This window comes from Rana temporaria, chromosome 3 (assembly GCF_905171775.1).
Source record: "Rana temporaria chromosome 3, aRanTem1.1, whole genome shotgun sequence".
NCBI classification, from domain to species: Eukaryota; Metazoa; Chordata; class Amphibia; order Anura; family Ranidae; genus Rana; species Rana temporaria.
The window spans coordinates 19775636-19798361 of NC_053491.1; the positions used below are offsets into that span (position 1 = coordinate 19775636).

Genomic DNA, 22726 nt, shown 5'->3' on the forward strand with positions numbered 1-22726 from the left:
CCTGTGCTCTCCACCTCCCCCATGCTCTACACTCCCCCCTGTGCCCTCCACCTCCCCCCATGCTCTACGCTGCCCCCTGTGCCCTCTGCCTCTCCCCCTGTGCTCTCCACCTCCCCCCATGCTCTACGCTCCCCCCTGTGCCCTCCACCTCTCCCCCTGTGCTCTCCACCTCCCCCTGTGCTCTTTTCAATTCCCCCTAATTCTCTACAGAATCCCCCCTCCTCCATCTCTCCCCCTGTGCTCTCCACCTTCCCAATGCTCTAAGCTGCCCCCTCTGTGCCCTCTGCCTCTCGCCCTGTGCTTTTCACTGCCCCCTCTTCTCTCCACCTCCCCCATGCTCTACGCTGCCCCCTGTGCCCTCTGCCTCTCCCCCTGTGCTCTCCACCTCCCCCTGTGCTCTTTTCAATTCCCCCTAATTCTCTCCAGCCCCCCCAGTGCTCTCTATCCCTCCCAGTGCTCTCCAGCCCCCCTCTTCTCTCCACCTCCCTCCTGTGCTCTCCACCTCCCCCCATGCTCTATGCTGCCCCCTGTGCCCTCTGCTTCTCCCCCTGTGCTCTCCACCTCCCCCTGTGCTCTTTTCAATTCCCCCTAATTCTCTACAGCCCCCCCTCAGTGCTCTCCAGCACCCCCAGTGCTCTCTATCCCCCCCAGTGCTCTCCAGCCCCCCTCAGTGCTCTCCAGCCCCCCTCTTCTCTCCACCTCCTTCCTGTGCTCTCCACCTCCCCCCATGCTCTACGCTGCCCCCTGTGCCCTCTGCCTCTCCCCCTGTGCTCTCCACCTCCCCCTGTGCTCTTTTTAATTCCCCCTAATTCTCTACAGCCCCCCCCAGTGCTCTCTATCCCCCCCAGTGCTCTCCAGTCCCCCTCTTTTCTCCACCTCCCTCCTGTGCTCTCCACCTCCCCCCATGCTCTAGGCTGCCCCCTATGACCTCCATCTCTCCCCCTGTGCTCTCCACCTTCCCAATGCTCTACGCTGCCCCCCCTGTGCCCTCTGCCTCTCCCCCAGTGCTTTCTAGCCCCCCAGTGCCCTCTAGCCTCCCCTGTGCTCTCTAGCCTCCCCTGTGCTCTCTGCCTCCCCTGTGCTCTTTAACACCCCAGCCCAGTGCTTTCCACCTCCCACATGCTCTACGCTGCCCCCCTGTGCCCTCCGTCTCTCCCCCTGTGCTCTCCACCTTCCCAATACTCTACGCTGCCCCCCTGTGCCCTCCGCCTCTCCCCCTGTGCTTTTCACTGCCCCCTGTGCTCTCCACCTCCCCCATGCTCTACACTGCCCCCTGTGCCCTCTGCCTCTCCCCCTGTGCTCTCCACCTCCCCCTGTGCTCTTTTCAATTCCCCCTAATTCTCTCCAGCCCCCCCCCCAGTGCTCTCCACCTCCCCCCATGCTCTACGCTGCCCCCTATGCCCTCTGTCTCTCCCCCTGTGCTCTCCACCTCCCCTATGCTCTACGCTGCCCCCTGTGCCCTCTGCCTCTCCCCCAGTGCTTTTTAGCCCCCCCTGTGCTCTCCAGCCCCACCTGTGCTCTCCACCTCCCCCATGCTCTACGCTGCCCCCTGTACCCTCTGCCTCTCCCCCAGTGCTCTCTAGCCCCCCAGTGCTCTCCACCTCCTCCCATGCTCTACGTTTCCCCCCTATGCCCTACGCCTCTCCCCCAGTACTCTCCAGCCCCCCATTGATCTTCACCTACCCCCTGTGCTCTCCACCTCCTCCCATGCTCTCTGCTGCCCCCCCTGTGCCCTTCGCCTCCCCCCAGTGATCTTCGCCTCCCCCAGTGATCTTCGCCTCCCCCAATGATCTCCGCTTCCCCCATGTGCTCTCCTGCCCTCCCTGTGCTCTCTGCCCCACCCTGTGTTTTTGCTTCCCCCTGTGCTCTCCAACCCCCCACTCCATGTGCTCTCCAGGCCCCCATGCTCTCCAGCCCCCTTGTGCTCTCCTCTTCCTCCCTGTGTTCTCTGCCTCTCCCCCGTGCTCTCACTCCACCCCATGTTCTCAAGGTTCTTCCCGGTGCTCTCTGCCCCCCCTGCTCTTTCCCTGTCCCCTTGCCCCCTGCACCTTTGCAGGGTTTCCCCCTTCCCTCTCCCGGGGGATCCCTCAGGATGAAAAGTGGAGAAGGAGCCGGTTAAGATGTCATGGGCTGCTCATTCCAAAATGCCCGGGCCTATTTTTTGTGCCAGTCCGGGCCTGGGTGTACCTAATAAAGTGGTCCGTGAGTGTATAATATATAGAATTGGTCCATCGGGCAGCACATCACTATTTATCTTTGAATTTTTACCTTAACCACTTCAAAACCGCACGCCGTCATATGACGTCCAAAAAGGGGATCTGTTATCCCGGGTGGACGTCATATGACGTCCTATACTTTGTGCGGGGATATGTGAATGAAGCCTGCACCTAGAGGCATCATTCAGATATCATTTTCTTCCAGTGGCGATCCTGCGCACCATAAGAATGATCATTCCGCCGCTTGATCATTCTTTTTAGGCGGCGGGAGGGGACATCCCCCCTCCCGCCGCCATCCGGTGCTTCTCCGGGCTCTCCCGTGCCATCGGGGGCCCGGAGAGATGATCGCCATCCGCCGGATGGGAGGCATAGAGATGACTGGTGACCAGATGGTCACCAGTCATCTCGATGACCGTCGGAGGCCCGAGCGCGATGTGATGACGTCACGCCCGGGTACCCAGAAGTAAACAAACCGCAATTGCGGCTAGTAAGAATGAGATCTGTGAATTTTCTTTCACGATCTCATTCTTTCCAGCCTGGAGGAGAGATGTGGGGTCTTATTGACCCCGCGTCTCTCCTTAAAGAGGACCTGTCACACACTATTCCTATTACAACGGATGTTTACATTCCTTGTAATAGGAATAAAAGCGATCGAAAAAAAAAAATTAAAAAAAAAAAGTGTAAAAAATAAATAAATAAGTAAAATAAAAATAAATAATAAAAAAAAAATTAAAAACGCCCCTGTCCCCGGTAGCTCGCGCTCATAAGCCAAAGCACATGTAAGTCCCGCCCACGTATGTAAACGCTGTTCAAACCACACATGTGAGGTGTCGCCGCGTGCGTTAGAGCGTGTGCAACAATTCTAGCACTAGACCTCCTCTGTAACTCTAAACTGGTAGCTTGTAAAATTTTTAAAGCGTCGCCTATGGAGATTTTTAAGTAATGAAGTTTGGCGCCATTCCATGAGTGTACGCAATTTTAAAGCATGACATGTTAGGTATCTATTCACTCGACGTAACATCATCTTTCATATTTTACAAAAAAATTGGGCTAACTTTACTGTTTTGTTATTTTTTAATTCATGAAACCATTTCTTTTACAAAAAAAAGGCGTTTGAAAAATGATTGCGCAAATACCGTGCAAGATAAAAAGTTGCAATGACCGCCATTTTATTCCCTAGGGTGTCTGCTAAAAAAACATATATAATGTTTGGGGGTTCTGAGTAATTTTCTAGCAAAAGAATGATGATTTGTACATGTAGGAGAGGAGTGCCAGAATATTGAAGTGGTTAAAGAATTTCTAAAGGTTTGTGTTTTTTCACCTTAATGCATCCTATGCATCGAGGTGAAAAAACACCTGGCAATCACCCGCCCCCCAGCCCCCCCGTTTTACTTACCTGAGCCAATTGACCTGCTCGGTGTGTCCCTGGCGTCCTCTTCTCCACGGAGTCCTGGCGTTGATTGGATAGGTTGATAGCAGTGCAGCCATTGGCTGCTGCTGCTGTCAATCAAATCCAATGACACGGGCGCCGGGGGGCGGGGCCGAGTCATACACTCGGCGTCTATGGACGCCGAGTGTATGACTCGGGAGCACGCCCGCAAGTTAACCCCCTCGGGAGAGCTCTTCTCCAAGGGGGTTATCTAATGCGGGGAGGAGCTGCGAGAGCCGCCGATGGACCCCAGAAGAGGACGATCGGGGGCCACTCTGAAAAACGAGCTGCACAGTGTAGGTAAGTATGACATGTTTGTTATTTAAAAAAAATCAGTATCCCTTTAATAACCCCCATAAATATTTAGGTCAAGTAGAAAAAAAAAGGACTGGTAGGTACTGAGAGAACTATGGAGATTGTGATCGCTGGTCTCCTTAACCACTTAAGCCCTTTAGGCAGCTAAATGCCCAGGCCAGGGTTTGCGATTCGGCACTGCGTCGCTTTAACAGACAATTGCGCGGTCATGCGACGTGGCTCCCATTGGCGTCCTTTTTTCCCCACAAATAGAGCTTTCTTTTGGTGGTATTTGATCACCTCTGCGGTTTTTATTTTTTGCGCTATAAACAAAAATAGAGCGACAATTTTGAAAAAAATTCAATATTTTTTACTTTTTGCTATAATAAATATCCCCCAAAAATATATCTAAAAAAAACATTTTCCCTCAGTTTAGGCCGATACGTATTCTTCTACATATTTTTGGTAAAAAAAAATTGCAATAAGCGTTTATCGATTGGTTTGCGCAAAATTTATAGCGTTTACAAAATAGGGGATAGTTTTATTGCATTTTTATTAATTTTTTTTTTTACTACTATTGGCGGCGATCAGCAATTTTTTTCGTGACTGCGACATTATGGCGGACACTTCGGACAATTTTGACACATTTTTGGGACCATTGTCATTTTTTACAGCAAAAAATGCATTTAAATTGCATTGTTTATTGTGAAAATGCCAATTGCAGTTTGGGAGTTAACCACAGGGGGCGCTGTAGGAGTTAGGGTTCACCTAGTGTGTGTTTACAACTGTAGGGGGGTGTGGCTGTAGGACTGACGTCATCGATCGAGTCTCCCTTATAAAAAGGATCACTCGATCGATGCAGCCGCCACAGTGAAGCACGGGGAAGCCGTGTTTACATACGGCTCTCCCCGTTCTTCAGCTCCAGGGAGCGATCGCGACGGAACGGCTATAAACGAATAGCCGCACCGTCGTCCCGGATCGCTCCCCGAGGGAATCCGCCTGCCGCACGCAGCGGAGGGGGTCCCGATTGGACCCCCCACCCGCTAGAAGGCAAGGACGTATATATACGTCCTTCTGCCTATACGTGCCATTCTGTGGACGTAAATAGTCGTGGGGCGGGCGTTAAGGGGTTAAATACCATTGCACAGAGCAGGTAAGCATACCAGGTTTATCATTTATGGAAAAAAAAGTGCATACTTTACAAAAGTGCATACTTTGCCGACATCATGATTTTGAATTTAACCACTTAAGGACCGCCTAACGCCGATATACGTCGGCAGAGCAGCGCGCCAACGGCGGCGGCACGCTCGCAACCCGGTCCTGAGCTCCGTGACTGCGCCCGCAGGACTCGCGGACCCGATCTCTGCCGGTGTCCCGCGATCGGGTCACAGAGCTGAAGAACGGGGAGAGGTGAGTGTAAACAAACCTTTCCCTGTTCTTCCTAGTGAGAGTGTCACTGATCGTCTGTTCCCTGTCATAGGGAACGATGATCAGTGATGTCACATGCCAAGCCACGCCCCCACACAGTAAGAATCACTCCCTTAGGTCAAACTTAACCCCTTCAGCGCCCCCCTACAGGTTAACCCCTTCACTGACAGTGTCATTTTCACAATAACCAGTGCATTTTTATAGCACTGATCGCTGTAAAAATGACAATGGTCCCAAAATGGTGTCAAAAGTGTCCGAAGTGTCCGCCATAATGTCGCAGTCACGATAAAAATTGCAGATCGCCGCCATTACTAGTAAAAAAATATTATTAATAAAAATGCCATAAAACTATCCCCTATTTTTTAGACGCTATAACTTTTGTGCAAACCAATCAATAAACGCTTACTCTGATTTTTTTTACCAAAAATACGTAGAAGAATACGTATCGGCCTAAACTGAGGAAAAAAACTTTTTCTATATATTTTTTGTGGATATTTATTATAGCAAAGAGTAAAAAAATATAGGCCCGGATTCACATACATCGGCGCATATTTATGCCGCCGTAGCGTATCTCTTTTACGCTACACCGGCGCAGCGCACAGAGCCAAGCACTGGATTCACAAAGCAATCGCTCCCACTCGCTGTTAAAGATACGCTGGGTTTCCTAGGCGTAAACCAGTGTAGGTGGAAGTGGGCGTGAGCCATGCTAATGAGGCGTGACCCCATGCAAATGATGGGCCAAGCGCCATAGAAGTACTTAAAATGAACGGCGCATGCGCCGTTCCATGGCCGCATCCCAGTGCTCATGCTCAGAATCACGTTGAGACAACTGCCTAAGATACGTCGAATCACTGCCTACGACGCGAACGTAACCTACGCCTAGTCATATTCATGTACAACGTAAACGACAAAAGATACGACGGCTTGTGTTCCCTGGTATATACCTTTGCATGAGTTGCGCCTCTTATATGGGGAATAACTTTACGCCGGACGTACGACTTACGCAAACCGCGTATATGATGCACCGGGCGCAACTACGTTTGTGAATTGGCGTATCTCCCTCAATTGCATATGTGCATAGAAAATCTATGGGAGCAGCAAATGCGCCCAGCGTAAATATGCGCCCACGATACGACGGCGTAGGCGAGTTACGTCGGTTGTAGGAAGCCTATTTTTAGGCGTCTCTCAGATTGTGGGCACGGCGCACAGATACGATGGCGCATAGTTACACTTACGCGGCGTATCTCGAGATACGTCGGCGTAAGTGCTTTGTGAATCCGGGCCATTGCATTTTTTTCAAAATGATCGCTCTTTTTTGTTTATAGCCCAAAAAATAAAAGCCGCAGAGGTGATCAAATACCACCAAAAGAAAGCTCTATTTGTGGGAAAAAAGGATGTACATTTTGTTTGGGAGCCACGTCGCACGACCGCGCAATTGTCAGTTAAAGCGACGCAGTGCCGAATCGCAAAAAGAGGCCCGGTCCCTTAGCAACAAAATGGTCCGGGGCTTAAGTGGTTAATGAATTGACTCTTACCCCTGGATTTATTTTAGGGTGTAATATTCAGTTACTGAGAATAAAAAAATCTCCTCCATCTGTTCTGTCCTGGCGTGGCGGTAACTGACTGCCAACGACTCTCGCATGCTACGTATTGTAAATAGTGTAGAGTGCCCTCCGCCATACTTTACAGGATATCGGAATTCATTCGAGTTCTGTGACCATATAAAGACACTGCATGCCATACAATGTATAACACAAACTTCCCCTCACATTAAAAGGTTGTATTGTGTGAAGACACGTGTGACACAAGGTTCTTTGTGTTTTAATGAACTCCTCCGCATAGTTTCCTTTCCTTATAGTCATGTTCTCCGCCATCAAGAATAGCTCTTGTATTAATATCACCGATGTTTACAACAGTTCCCTCCCGTAGGGATGATCGGTGCCCAGGAGGCCTCAGGAAATGGGTGTATCAAATCCGAGTGATTAACTTGTATATTGAAAAAGCCAGCTTAAAGGGGTGTTACAGCCTTTGTTTAAGTTTATTAAAAGTCAGCAGCTACAAAAAGTGTAGCTGCTGGCTTTTAACAACTTCCCGCCCGGCCTATGGCCGATTTACGTCCCGGAAGTGGTTTTGAAATCCTGACTGGACGTCCATGGACGTCCTGCAGGATTTCATGCAGCGCGCGCCCGTGGGGGCGCGCAGCGCGGCGATCGGTGATGCGGGGTGTCAGTCTGACACCCTGCATCTCCGATCTCGGTAAAGAGCCTCCGGCGGAGACTCTTTACCACGTGATCAGCCGTGTCCTATCACGGCTGATCACGATGTAAACAGGAAGAGCCGCTGATGAAAGGCAAATTAAAAAAAAAAGTCTTAAAAAAAAAAAAAAGGTCTTGAAAAAAAAAAAAAAAGTCTTGAAGAAAAAAAAAAAGCTTTAAAAAAAAAAAAAACTGCCAATCAGTGCGCACAAATGGGCACTGACTGGCAACATGGGTAGATCAGTGCTGCCCCACAGTGTCCATCAGTGCCACCCCACAGTGTCCATCAGTGCCACCCCACAGTGCCCATCCATGCCCAGTGCCCACCTATCAGTGCCCATCTGTGCCACCCATAAGTATCCATCAGTGCCACCCATAAGTGGCACCATATCAGTGCCCGTAATTGAAAGAGAAAACTTACTTATTTACAAAAAAAATTACAGAAAAAAATAAAAACGTAATTTTTTTTTTTAGTTGTTGCGCAAAAAAAAAAAAAAAAAGCAGAGGTGATCAAATACCACCAAAAGAAAGCTCTATTTGTGGGGAAAAAAGGACGCCAATTTTGTTTGGGAGCCACGTCGCACGACCGCGCAATTGCCATTCAAAGTGCGACAGCGCTGAAAGCTGAAAATTGGCTTGGGCGGGAAGGTGCGTAAGTGCCTGGTATGGAAGTGGTTAATAAACAGACACTTACCTGCTCCACGGTTCCAACAACGTGCCGGCCGGGGGTCCCCCCCCGTCTTCATTCCTAGTGTGGCTACCCGGCAGTGACAGCTTTTGGCTTCACGGCCGGGCACCCACTGCGCATGCGCGAGCGGCACTGCGCATGCGCGAGCGGCACCGTCCGATTGAACAGGCGCTCGCCTACAGGGAGGGGCTGCAATAAGGCGATTAAGCTAATCGCCTTACCAGCCCCTCGGCGGAAGGAGGAAGTGGGACAGGAAGTCCCCTTCTCCTGACCCCCCACTACCCCCCCCCCCCAAAAAAAATGACATGCCAAATGTGGTATGTAAGGGGCAAAGGAGTGGATTAAGCGGAAGTTCCATTTTTAGGAACTTTCATCCCCTTCCTGCCAAGGCCAATTTACAGCTTTCAGCGCTGTCGCACTTTGAATGACAATTGCGCGGTCATCAACATTGTACCCAGGGCCGATCCACCCTATAGGCTCACTATGCAAGCCGCTTAGGGCCCCGCAAAGCTGCGGAGGGCCCCCCAAATTACTAGAGGTCCCGCCTGGCGAGAAGTCATTTTCGACCCCTCACCCCTCTTCTCAACTCGCTGGCTGCATGGGAGAAGAAGTAAGAAGTCAGCAACCCCAGCTTCTCACTTTAATGTAAAATTTCATTTTCGACAGCAGAACACCCCCTCCCCCCGTTTCTCAACTGTAATCTTTAATGTGACATGTCACTGTTGGCAGCGCCCCCCCCCCCTCTCTTCTCAACTTTATAGTGACATGTCATTTTCGGCAGCCACCCCCCCCCCCCCCCCCCGCTTCTCAACTACTTTAAAGTGACATGTCATTTTGCTTAGGGCCCCAGGGAGGTCAGGATCAGCACTGATTGTACCCAACACTGTACCCAAAAACTGTTTAGTAAATAAGTCGTTTTTCTTCTTAACATGTGTGCTGATGAGGCTGCACTGATTGGCACATGAGGCTACACTGATGGGCACTGATGGGCACTGATGAGGCTGCACTGATGGGCACTGATGAGGCAGCACTGATGGGAAATGATGGGGCTGCACTGATGGGAAATGATGAGCTGCACTGATGGGCACTGACAAGCTGCACTGATGAGGCAGCACTGATAGGCATCGCTGATAAGCTGCACTAATAACCTGCACTGATTGTAGACCAGACCTGGGGGTCTACATTAGCACCCATTGTACCTGATGTTTCATCACTACTGTCTTCCATTCCAGCAACACTGATGGGCACTGATAACCTGCACTAATAGGCACTCATTGGCACTGATGGGGCTGCCCTGATTATCAGTTTAAACAATATGCTCACTGTGCCCTGTCAGACTTGCCAATTATTGTCTCTCCTTTCCTCACATAGAGACATCATGTGAGGAAAGGAATGCCGATAACTGGCAATTCTGTTTACATGTGATCAGCTGAGATTGGACACAGCTGATTACATGGTAAAGGGCCGAAGTGATTGGCCCTTTACTGATATCTGTGTTCAGCTGTGACCATAGGGGGCGCGCATGTGGGGGGTCACCATGGATGTCCTCCCTGAACTGCAGAGCAGCGCTGTAGCAATCTTTTGGCTATAGTGTGGACGGGCAGAGGTTAAAGAGGAGGTCCGGGTTTTTTTTTTATTAAAAGCCAGCAGCTACACATACTGCAGCTGCTGGCTTTTAATGATTGGACACTTATCTGTCCTGGAGTCCAGCAATGTCGGCAGTAAGGTTTCCGATGTGAAGCCGAAAGGCTACACTGCCGCCGCCATTGCGGGTAAGGGAACCCGGCAGTGTAGCCTTTCGGCTTCACCCCAGGAACCCTACTGTGCATGCGCGAGGCCCGCTCCTCTCTCCTATTAGCCCGGCGGCCAGGGGAGGGGGAGGAGTGAGCCCCGCGGTGACGTCATGGCCGGACTCCCAGAAGTGGGAAAGGATACCTGTCTTTGACAGGTATCCTGTCCCCTCCTTTCCCCCGAAAGGTGCCAATTGTGACACCGGAGGGGGGGAGGAATCCGATGAGAGGAAGTTCCACTTTAGGGTGGAGCTCCGCTTTAATTCATTTTTAATGTCTCCATGCTTTATCTTGTTAAGAAATCACTTTGAAAATCCCCCCCTACAGCATTTCTATCCGTGGCCATCTTGGGTATCTTGTCACAGCAGCCTTGCTGCCCTAAGGCACAGCCTATGTTTGGCTATGCAGATTCTGTAAGAAAACTGTTCACAGTGGGCTAGATTCAGGTACATTTGCGCTTTTTTTACGGAGGCGCAGGGCAACGTTTTTTCCCTGCGCCCCCGCAAATTTTCTGCGCTACCCGCGATTCACGGAGCAGTAGCTCTGTAAATTGCGTGGGCGCTCCGGCAAAATGCCCGGCGTAAGCGCGCGCAATTTAAATGATCCCGTAGGGGGCGGGAATCATTTAAATTAGGCGAGTTCCCGCGCCGATCGTAGAGCGCATGCTCCGTCGGGAAACTTTCCCGACGTGCATTGCGGCAAATGACGTCGCAAGGACGTCATTTGCTTCAAAGTGAACGTGAATGGCGTCCAGCGCCATTCACGATTCACTTACGCAAACTACGTAAAGTTCAAATTTTGCGACGCGGGAACGACGGGTATACGTAACATTGGCTGCCCCTGCTAATAGCAGGGGCAGCCTTACGCGAAAACCGTCGTACGCAAACGACGTAAATTGCGTACGCAGGGCTCGCGCAACGTTGTGAATCGGCGTTTGTATGCAATTTGCATACTATACGCTGAGCACAACGGGAACGCCACCTAGCGGCCATCGCAAGAATGCAGCCTAAGATATGCGGGCATAAGAGCCTTATGCCACGCATATCTTAGGCTGCAGTCGGCGTAACGAGGTTCCTGAATCAGGAGCATTCGTTACGCCGGGGCAAGTAAGCAATTGCGCTGTGTAACCTATGGTTACACAGGCGCAATTGCTTCTTGAATCCAGGCCAGTGTGTTTTTTTTTGTATATTTGTAAAACGAGCATTCATATTGATAACTCTCAATTTTTCTTCGTACATGGTCTCTACCCGGCCAGTCTTGGCTGGAAATCTATGGGGTGTATTCATAGAAAACTCGCAGAGCTATTTATTCTACAAAATCAAATGTTACTAGGCTATTTTCTCTCTAGGTTGGATCTTCTTCATTTACAAGAATAGCACGAATCAGGAAAATACCACATTATGGCCATTAGATGGAGCTGACGATAATACAAAAAAAGGTGTCAGAACCTGGATAACCTGCTGGTGGCATTGTCATTCCTAGAGTGGAAAGTTGTGGTTCCAGTGTCCACCAGCGGGTGTCTCCTAGAAGCCAGCAGATCCCAGTAATCAGTCTCCACCTGATGCTGGCTGCTGGGAGGGTATTTAATCCCTCCTCTACTATTCCCTTGTGCTTCAGTGTATTGCTCTTCTAGACAGATATTACTTGCCATTAATCCTGAGCATGATTCCTGCCTGGGCCTACTCTTGGCTTGTACCTTTACCCTGTACCCTGCTGCCCTTGTTCCTGATCCAAATCTTAGTTCTCCCTTCCTGATTGTTCCTTACACCTCCAGTTTTGCCCTGTTGATCAGTATACCTCATTTTGTATATATTTTATATAGTTAGTGTGCTAGTTAGGCTTTATGGGCCAGATTCACGTAGAAGTGCGGCGGCGTAACGTATCGTAGATACGTTACACCGCCGCAAGTTTTCATCGCAAGTGCCTGATTCACAAAGCACTTGCAATGAAAACCTACGCTGGCGGCCTCCAGCGTAAGCCAGCGTAATTTAAATGGGCGTGTGCTCCCGCACCGGACCTACTGCGCATGCTCCGTTTCGAAATTCCCGCCGTGCTTTGCGCGAAGTGACGTAATTTTTTCGAACGGCGACGTGCGTAGCGTACTTCCGTATTCCCGGACGTCTTACGCAAGAAGGAAAAATGTTCAAATTTCGACGCGGGAACGACGGCCATACTGTATACAGCACATACGTGTGCTGTGTAAAGTTAGGGCACCAAAAACGACGACTAACTTTGCAACGGGAAACTAGACTAGCAGCGACGTAGCGAATGCGAAAAACCGTCGTGGATCGCCGTAACTCCTAATTTGCATACCCGACGCTGGTTTACGACGCGAACTCCCCCCAGCGGCGGCCGCGGTACTGCATCCTAAGATCCGACAGTGTAAAACAATTACACCTGTCGGATCTTATGGATATCTATGCGTAACTGATTCTATGAATCAGTCGCATAGATAGAAACAGAGATACGACGGAGTATCTCCTTTGTGAATCTGGCCCTCTGTTGCTTAGGTTGTAATTTGGTTATATGGTTCACTAATATCTTCAGGTTTGCTGTGTATCCTGTTTGCTGGTGTTTGAATGTGTTTTGTTTCACTGGTTAAAATTTTCTTAAATCATATATATCGTATTTGCCGGCGTATAAGACGACCTCCTAATTTTCCAGCTAAAATGTTGGTTTTGGGATATATTCGCCGTATAAGCCGACCCCCTTCATACTAGTCTGTCTGGAAGCTGAGGGGTAGCCAGAACAACCGCTGACATAAATAGGCTTTTTTCAGATCTCACTGTGCCATTACATTACATGCCTCACGGTGCCATTGCCTACCTCACTGTGCCATTAGGAACATGCCTCACTGTGCCATTAGGAACATGCCTCACTGTGCCATTAGGAACATGCCTCACTGTGCCATTAGGAACATGCCTCACTGTGCCATTAGGAACATGCCTCACTGTGCCATTAGGAACATGCCTCACTGTGCCATTAGGAACATGTCTCACTGTGCCGTTAGTAACATGCCTCACTGTGCCGTTACCAACATGCCTCACTGTGCCATTAGGAACATGCCTCACTGTGCCATTAGGAACATGCCTCACTGTGCCGTTACCAACATGCCTCACTGTGCCATTACCAACATGCCTCGATGTTCTCCCTACCTTCTCCTGTATGCACAGTATGTCAGACGGCGGCCATCCATGATTCAAAAGCCGCGCCTCCTCCTCCTCAGGCTGTGATAGGCGGAACACTGATTTTCCCAGCAGAGCCTCTGTTCAGTGTTCCGCCTATCAAGGATGTCCTCTCGTCCCAGGCCGAGGGTGAGGATGAGAAGGCATCCGTGATAGGCTGAACACTAAACAGTGAAAACGAGTGTTCCGCCTATCACGGAACAGCCTGGAGGAGGAGGCGCGGCTTTTGAATCATGGATGGCCGCCATCTGACCACAGGTACCCGGCGTATAAGACGACCCCTGACTTTTGGGGCATTATTTTACATTATTTTACACGCCAAAAGTCGTCTTATACGGTAATACGGTAGTCTCAGTTTCCTAAGTGTAGCTACGCAGATCTGGCCATCCCTGCTGCTGATTCCTAAGTATTTGTTGCATATGATCATCAGCTCCACCGAGTGGCCATAATGCGGTATTGTCCCGATTTACATTATTTTTATGACTAAAGAACATCCGAACCGGAGAAAAAATATCCTAATAACATTTGATTTTGCCAGCACTCCCTACATGTAATTTAGGAGGAAAAATAGCTCTGCAAATGTTTTTTTTTTTTATTATTATAAATACACTCTATGTATATCTCTATTATATAATAACAAATTAAAAGGGCATTTGATAGATGGGTGCAAAACAGAGGCAGCTTGAATTTTTAAAAATATATTTTCCATGGTACAATACCTGTATGCTGCCACTTCAAGGCTGAGTCCGCTCTTTACTTGCATTAGGTCGTGATAATCCTTTAGTCTTTCTGTAATGTTCACAGTAATAATTTTCTTTTCAGTCTCCAGCTCCTCTATTATGATCTGTAGGTGGAAAAACAAAGTACCAAATAATCAGGAGGTGGTGTGACCATTATAAGGTGACTCCATGTTCATGAATGAATGTCTTCATCATATGGTATTTGTGTTATGCTGAACTGTATTCTTCTACCTATTTTTGGTAAAAAAAAAATCGCAATAAGCGTTTATCGGTTGGTTTGCGCAAAATTTATAGCGTTTACAAAATAGGGGATAGTTTTATTGCATTTTTATAAAAAAATGTTTTTTTTACTACTAATGGCGATCATCGATTTTTTTCGTGACTGCGACATTATGGCGGACTCTTCGGACAATTTTGACACATTTTTGGGACCATTGTCATTTTCACAGCAAAAAATGCATTTAAAATGCATTGTTTACTGTGAAAATGACAGTTGCAGTTTGGAAGATTAACAACAGGGGGCGCTGAAGGGGTTATGTATGACCTCATCTGTGTTTCTAACTGTAGGGTGACGTCATCGATTGTGTCCCCCTGTAAAAGGGATCACACGATCGATGACGCCGCAACAGTGAAGAACGGGGAAGCTGTGTTTACACACGGCTCTCCCTGTTCTTCAGCTCCGGGGACCGATCGCGGGACTCCAGCGAAGATCGGGTCCCGCGGTCACGGAGCTTCGGAGCGCGCCTGTGACCCCACGGCTGGGCTTAAAGAGCAACGTACATATACGTTAATGTGCCCAGCCGTGCCATTCTGCCAAAGTATATCGGCGTGAAGGGGTCCTTAAGTGGTTAAGAAGGAGATCCAGGCGTAACTCACCTAAGGAGGATTAAATCCGTGGCTGCGGCCGGGGAGGGCCTGTGGCAGAGGCGCCTCCCTGAAGTCCATTCAGGAGGGTCTGTGGCAGAGACTTTATCCTACAAGTGTTTGAGTGATACTCCGGCTGCCAGGTCAGTGAGAGGGGCCTGTCCGGGTACACTAAACCCACTCAGGCAGGCGTGGTACGGAAAGTGTGACATATGGGAACAGGACTGTTCCAAATACGACGCCTGAATCTGCTGTTCTCCTTCTTCCTGCAAACTCTATCCCTTTCATCACCAGTTCATTGTTTTTACCCGGCTGGGTAATAAAGCGCACAGAAAAGACACTTGGGCCCAGATTCTCGTACATGGGCGTAATACAGCGGCGGCGTAACGTATCTCATTTACGTTACGCCGCCGCAAGTTTTACGGGCAAGTGCTTGATTCACAAAGCACTTGCCTGTAAAGTTGCGGCGGCGTAGCGTAAATCTTCCGGCGCAAGCCCGCCTAATTCAAATGATCCGGGTAGGGGGCGTGGATCATTTAAATTAGGCGCGTCCCCGCGCCGATCGTACTGCGCATGCGCCGTCCTTAAAATTTCCCGACGTGCATTGCGCTAAATGACGTCGCAAGGACGTCATTGGTTTCGACGTTAACGTAAATGGCGTCCAGCGCCATTCACGGACGACTTACGCAAACGACGTAAATTTTTTAATTTCGACGCGGGAACGACGGCCATACTTAACATTGGTTGCCCCTCATACAGCAGGGGCAACTGTACGCGTCGCAAAAGATACGGAAACGTTGTAACTTTACTGCGTCGACCGCGCGTACATTCGGGAATGTCGCGTAAATAGCTCATTTGCATAGACGACGGGGAAAACGACGGAGGCGACACCTAGCGGCGGAAAAAAAAAATTGCATTTAAGATCCGACAGCGTAAGAGCCTTACGCATGTCAGATCTAATGGTTATCTATGCGTAACTGATTCTAAGAATCAGTCGCATAAATACGACGGCCCAGATTAGGACTTACGACGGCGCAAATGGCGTTGCGCCGTCGTAAGCCCTTTGAGAATCTGGGCCTTGTTGCGGACATTCTTTTACTACTGTTATATGCACAATTCACCCCTAGGAATTCGGGAGAGCCACAAGGTAAATGTGCCACCCAAAACAAACCAGCAGCTCCTCCGGAGGTAGTGCTACAAAACTGATTACTCACTAATTCTGGAATTGCTGCACTTCTCTCTTCTGTCACTAGGTGGCCGGGTATCTGGTGACATTAGATAGGACAAGGGCATTGCAAGGACAGATTAGGAATGAGTGGGGTGTCTCAGCCAATGGGCAGGGATTTTCTTGTGTCCCTTGTCCTGCTTGGAGAGCCTATTTATTTGGGCGAGGTTAGGTGATCAGGGTTCTGCGCCACCTGGATGGCTGTCTGGGTGGACATGTGTTGTACTGCCCCGGGCTGTTAGGCCAGAGCCTGAGGTCTATCCCGGGGACATCTGGCTGCTAGGCTCTCTGAGGGCCTATCCAGAAGCAGGAGAAGCAGCGTAGGGTTGGGGCTGCGGGCTTGTAGTCCAACCAGAAGTAACGGTTCTGCCGCAGGAGAACCTGTCATGGTTGGAGGTAGAGGGGAAGCTGTCGCCACTAAGGGACCTTCCACCTTGTTACCGGGGACCACTGTGAGTAGCTGAAGCAAGTATCAGAGCATTATTCTCACCAGCCAGGGATGGTGAAAAATTGGGAAATCTTCAGCAAGTGCCAAGCCAAGGAAAGTGAATGAATATTCGCTTTCCTAACACTAAACCACCTCTTAGCCAGTCAGGTAATTGGGTCTGTTACCTGTCACCTGATTGGCTGAAACGACAGGCGCTGTAATTGGACGCCTATCAGGTGTCCAATCATTGCAGTGGACGGGAGAAGACATTGAGGAGCGTGGAGGACACGGCCGTGACCCACAGCCCCACCGAGACAAGGTAAGTGCAGGGCAGGCAGGGGAGGCACACTGGCAGCATTTGATGGGCACAGTAAAGGCAATTGATGGGCACAGTAGCGGCAATTGATGGGCACAGTAGCGGAAATTGATGGGCACACTGGCAGCAATTGATGGGCATAGTAGCGGCAATTGATGGGCACACTGGCAGCAATTGATGGGTACAGTAGCTACGTTTTATGGCACAGTGGCGGCAATTTATGGGTACAGTGGCTGCGTTTGATGGGCACAGTGGCTGCATTTGATGGCACAGTGGCTGCGTTTGATGGCACAGTGGCTGCGTTTGATGGCACAGTGGCGGCAATTTATGGGTACAGTGGCTGCGTTTGATGGGCACAGTGGCTGCATTTGATGGGCACAATGGCTGCATTTGATGGGTATTTGATGGGTACAGTGGCTGCATTTGATGGCACAGTGGCTGCGTTTGATGGGCACAGTGGCTGCGTTTGATGGGCACAGTGGCTGCATTTGATAGCACAGTGGCTGCATTTGATAGCACAGTGGCTGCATTTTTATGGGCACAGTGGCTGCAATTGATGTTTTTTTTTTTTTCAGTTTGTTTGCGCCCCCCCCAAAAAATTTGGAGCACCAGCCGCCACTGTTGAGAATTATGGCACAGTGGCGGCAATTTATGGGTACAGTGGCTGCGTTTAATGGGCACAGTGGCTGCGTTTAATGGGCACAGTGGCTGCATTTGATGGCACAGTGGCTGCGTTTGATGGCACAGTGGCGGCAATTTATGGGTACAGTGGCTGCGTTTGATGGGCACAGTGACTGCGTTTGATGGCACAGTGGCTGCGTTTGATGGCACAGTGGCTGCGTTTGATGGCAGAGTGGTGGCAATTTATGGGTACAGTGGCTGCGTTTGATGAGCACAGTGGCTGCATTTGATGGCACAGTGGCTGCGTTTGATGGTACAGTGGCTGCGTTTGATGAGCACAGTGGCTGCGTTTGATGGGCACAGTGGCTGCGTTTGATGGGCACAGTGGCTGCGTTTGATAGCACAGTGGCTGCGTTTGATGGGCACAGTTTCTGCAATTTATGTTTTTTTTTTTCAGTTTGTTTGCGCCCCCCCCAAAAAATTTTGAGCACCAGCCACCACTGTTGAGAATTATTGGCGCCCCCCTTGCGTCTGCTAAAGAGAAGTGCGTTTCTATGCGTGTCGGGAAAACGTTGTGCGAGTTTGCAATACGCATAGCAGTGAAGCAGACCTTACTATTACAAATGAACTCTTATATGACAAGATTTCATGGCTGGCTGCCCAAATGATTACTGTGCCGGAGACGACTCCGCTGGCACACCGAACACTGATCTCCATACATCTTCATTAGGGGGGACGTGTTTCGCCCACAACTGCCCTTTTCTAATGTTATCTTCCAGTGCGTTGTGCTGACATCACCCTGGACACAGTTGCTTGTTGAATATCAACAAACTATTCACTGAACAGCCACTCATCTTTCTAATTATAATCGTCCTACTCAGCTCAGTATCTGTTGCTTGAACCTAAAAATGTTACATGCCTTAAATGCAATATACAAAACATATTAGTAATCCATCACTTTTGGGTGTATTTATAGAAAAAAAACTGCATGGGCATGCGTCCAGCAAATCTGCACATACAGTTCTGTGTGAACTGGACAAAAAAACAAACGTTCTTTAGGCTTTTTTTCTCTTCTGAACAAATGTTCTTTTATTATGGGCAGTAGTGAAATACCGCACTGTGGCCACTAGATGGAGCTGAAGGACATAAGAAGTACATACGTCTTTGTAACAAGAAACACACTGGGCCAGATTCTGAAAGGACTTACGACGGCGCAGCGCCATGTACGCCGTCGTAAGTCCGAATCCGACCCGTCGTATCTATGCGCCTGATTCTTAGAATCAGTTACGCATAGATATTCATTAGATCCGACAGGCGTAAGTCTCTTACGCCGTCGGATCTTAACTGCGTTTTTTTTTTGACCGCTAGGTGGCGCTTCCGTCGCATTCCGCGTCGAGTATGCAAATTAGCTAGATACGCGAATTCCCGAACGTACGCGCGGCCGACGCATTAAAGTTACAACGTTTACGTTAGGCTTTTCCCGGCGTATAGTTGCCCCTGCTATATGAGGCATAAGTGCGGCGTAACAATGTTAAGTATGGCCGTTGTTCCCGCGTCGAAATTTTAAAAAGTTACGTCGTTTGCGTAAGTCGTCCGTGAATGGGGCTGGACGTCATTTACGTTCACGGCGAAACCAATGACGTCCTTGCGGCGTACTTTGGAGCAATGCACCCTGGGAAATTCCACGGACGGCGCATGCGCCGTTCCGCAAAAACGCCAATAACGTCGGGTCAAAGTAGTTTTTCATAAAACACGCCCCCCCTGATCCAAATTTGAATTAGGCGGGCTTACGCCGGACGATTTACGCTACGCCGCCGCAACTTACGGAGCAAGTGCTTTGAGAATACAGCACTTGCCCATGTAAGTTGCGGAGGCGTAACGTAAATCAGATACGTTACGCCCGCACAATTTTAAGCGGCTGGACGTGAATCTGGCCCACTGTAACATTTCTAGAGAACACTAGAGGGAATTAGCCAATAAATTTGAAAAAAAAAAGAGAAAACAATTTGGACTATAGTCAAACAAGGAATGAGAAGCTTATCTACGAAAATCGATGCCAATTAATACCAATAAAAGTAACCATTAACCACTTCAGCCCCGGACTATTTTGCTGGTCAATGACCGGGCCACTTTTTAGGATTCGGCACTGAGTCGGTTTAACAGACAATTGCGCGGTCGTGCGACGTGGCTCCCAAACAACATTGACGTCCTTTTTTTCCCACAAATAGAGCTTTCTTTTGGTGGTATTTGATCACCTCTGCGTTTTTATTTTTTTGCGCTATAAACAAAAATAGAGCGACAATTTTGAAAAAAAATAAAATATTTTTCAATTTTTGCTATAATAAATATCCCCAAAAATATATAAAAAAACTATTTTTTTCCTCAGTTTAGGCCGATACGTATTCTACATATTTTTCGTAAAAAGAAATCTCAATAAGCGTTTATTGATTGGTTTGCGCAAACGTTATAGGCCCAGATCCACAAAGAACTTACGCGGCGTATCTATTGATAAGTATTAATCCCTTTTGGTACACTGGTACACTGTGTGTTATTTTTAGTTGACATAAAACCTGTGTGGTATTTTTAGCCACTTTAAATTTGGCACCACTGAAAGTCACATCCTGAGTTTATTTATTACAGATATTTAAATAGCACCCACAATATACACCGCACTTTACCATCACATCAGTCCCTGTACTCAAGGATCTTCCAATCTAGGGCCCCTGTCTCACATACTAGGGCCAATTAACCTCCCAGCCTGTTTTTGGAGAATAGGAGTGTCATGGACCTTGGAATGCAGAAGTGTTCCTCCTTGAAATCTGTTTCACAGTGGGGGGTCTTCTGCCCTGTCTTAAGGCTCCAGACGGCTCCATTGTTCTGTGTCTGGCTATTGTGTACATTGATTGCCCCCTGGGGCTTCTGTCTTAATACACATAACAGTCCCTCTATTCAAGCTATCGGACCAATCCCTGCTGAACTCATTTTCAAGTCCTCATTTGCATGGTTACGAGGACCTGAAGGAGAACTCCATGTACTTTACAATTGACCAATAGGAAAGCGGTTGTTGGGGGCGGGATGTTCCAAATTCTGTGTAAAAGTGTGTTGTAGGCTTCCAATAAAGGAGTTTCCTGTTTGAACTTACATACAGCCTGCCTGGTGTTGGTTCTAATGGATTCCGAACGGCACATAGCTGTAGTTCGGATCCCGGAGCCTTGGATGACCGAACCATCAGACGTTGCGATCTGCAAGCTGACTCAATAGTAGCAGAGGAGTGTTGGGAGAGCGGAAGTGAGCGAGCAAGGGTCTTGTTACACGGAGGAAACCCAATAAAGCACAGAGAAAACATGCAAACCCCATGCAACTTGTGTCTTGAGCAGGATTTAAACCAGGGACCCCAGTGCTGCAAGGCAGAAGATCTAACCATCAAGCAACCGTGCTTGTGGTATGGCACAACAAAATGGACTAATCACATCTGAAAAATCGGAATGAACTAATTTACTACTTCCACATCCCTACCTTCCAGCTGTTGATCCCAAATTTACCCATAAAAACAGTCATCTACAGTACCTCGGCCTAACTATAAACCTGAGCACAACCACTAACTCTAAATTTTTACCTAAAGTGTATGTCCAGCTTAAACAGTTTTCTTAGTTTTGGAGGGGTGTGTTGGAGAGTATGATGTGGAGTGTTGGGTGTGCTGGAGAGTATGATGTGGAGTGTTGGGTGCGCTGGAGAGTATGATGTGGAGTGTTGGGAGTGCTGGAGGATATGATGTGGAGTGTTGGGTGTGCTGGAGAGTATGATGTGGAGTGTTGGGTGCGCTGGAGAGTATGATGTGGAGTGTTGGGTGCGCTGGAGAGTATGATGTGGAGTGTTGGGTGTACTGGTGAGTATGATGTGGAGTGTTGGGTGTGCTGGAGGGTATGATGTGGAGTGTTGGGAGTGCTGGAGGATATGATGTGGAGTGTTGGGTGTGCTGGAGAGTATGATGTGGAGTGTTGGGTGCGCTGGAGAGTATGATTTGGAGTGTTGGGTGCGCTGGAGAGTATGATGTGGAGTGTTGGGTGTACTGGTGAGTATGATGTGGAGTGTTGGGTGTACTGGAGAGTATGATGTGGGGTGTTGGGAGTGCTGGAGGGTATTCTGTGAAGTGTTAGGTGAACTGGAGGATATGATGTGGAGTGTTAAGCGTGCTTGAGGGTATAATGTGGAGTGTTGGGCGTGCTGGAGGGTATGATGTGGAGTGTTGGGTGTGCTGGTTGGTATGATGTGGAGTGTTGGGTGTGCTGGAGTCTGGAGAGTATAATGTGGAGTGTTGGGTGCGCTGGAGAGTATGATGTGAAGTGTTGGGTGTACTGGTGACGAGTATGATGTGGCGTGTTGGGTGTACTGGTGACGAGTATGGTTTGGGGTGTTGGGTGTACTGGAGAGTATGATGTGGGGTGTTGGGAGTGCTGGAGGGTATTCTGTGAAGTGTTAGGTGAACTGGAGGATATGATGTGGAGTGTTAAGCGTGCTGGAGGGTATGATGTGGAGTGTTGGGTGTGCTGGAGGGTATGATGTGGAGTGTTAAGCGTGCTGGAGGGTATCCTGTGAAGTGTTAGGTGTACTGGAGGGTATGATGTGGAGTGTTGGGTATACTGGAGAGCAGTGGCGTAGTGTGGGGGGAGGGCAGGGGGTGCCGTGGCCCCGGGCGCGACATTTAGTGACAGTAGTGTCACTACAGGCTGCCGTCTCGTAATTTTCATTTCCGTGTCCCCCGATCTCCGGCCGCCATGTTTACTGTCAGGCACCATGTGATTGGGCGTATGGGGGTCATGTGCGGCGTGGGGCTGGCCTATCAGGGTTGCTCTTGAAGTCCTGCCTCCGCACATGACCCCTATACGCCCAATCACAGTGCGCTGGGAAACACTGAACATGGCGGCGGGACTCGGGAGACTCAGACAAGCACTGGAAACTGTGAGACGCCGGGCTTCTCCTCTGCCTGTCCCTCTGCTGTGTGTACAGTGGGCGGAGGGCGGGGCTCGTGGAGATGGGAGCATGGAGGTGCAGGGTCTGATAGCTGACCTCCGGCTCCCGCCCGGCAGGGACATCATGGAGCGTGTGGATGGATGGCGCTGGCGGGGAAGCAACGAAGAGCAGAGGTAAGGAGGAGGATGGATCTGCACCAAGCTGTGGGAAGGGGGTGTGTGTGAGTAGTGCAGGAAGTAGGAGTCAGGTGGGTCTGTGTATGTGTCAAGAAGGGGGG

General features: G+C 49.3%; 1 protein-coding gene across 1 annotated transcript in view; it reads right to left on the reverse strand.

Moving 5' to 3' along the window:
• Nucleotides 1-22726, reverse strand: part of SYNM (synemin) — a 76424-nt gene that overhangs the window by 24790 nt on the left and 28908 nt on the right. Inside the window, exon 2 of the mRNA XM_040342346.1 lies at nucleotides 14005-14129. Within this exon, the coding sequence (XP_040198280.1) occupies nucleotides 14005-14129 (125 nt within the window). The remainder of the gene's footprint in view (nucleotides 1-14004; nucleotides 14130-22726) is intronic.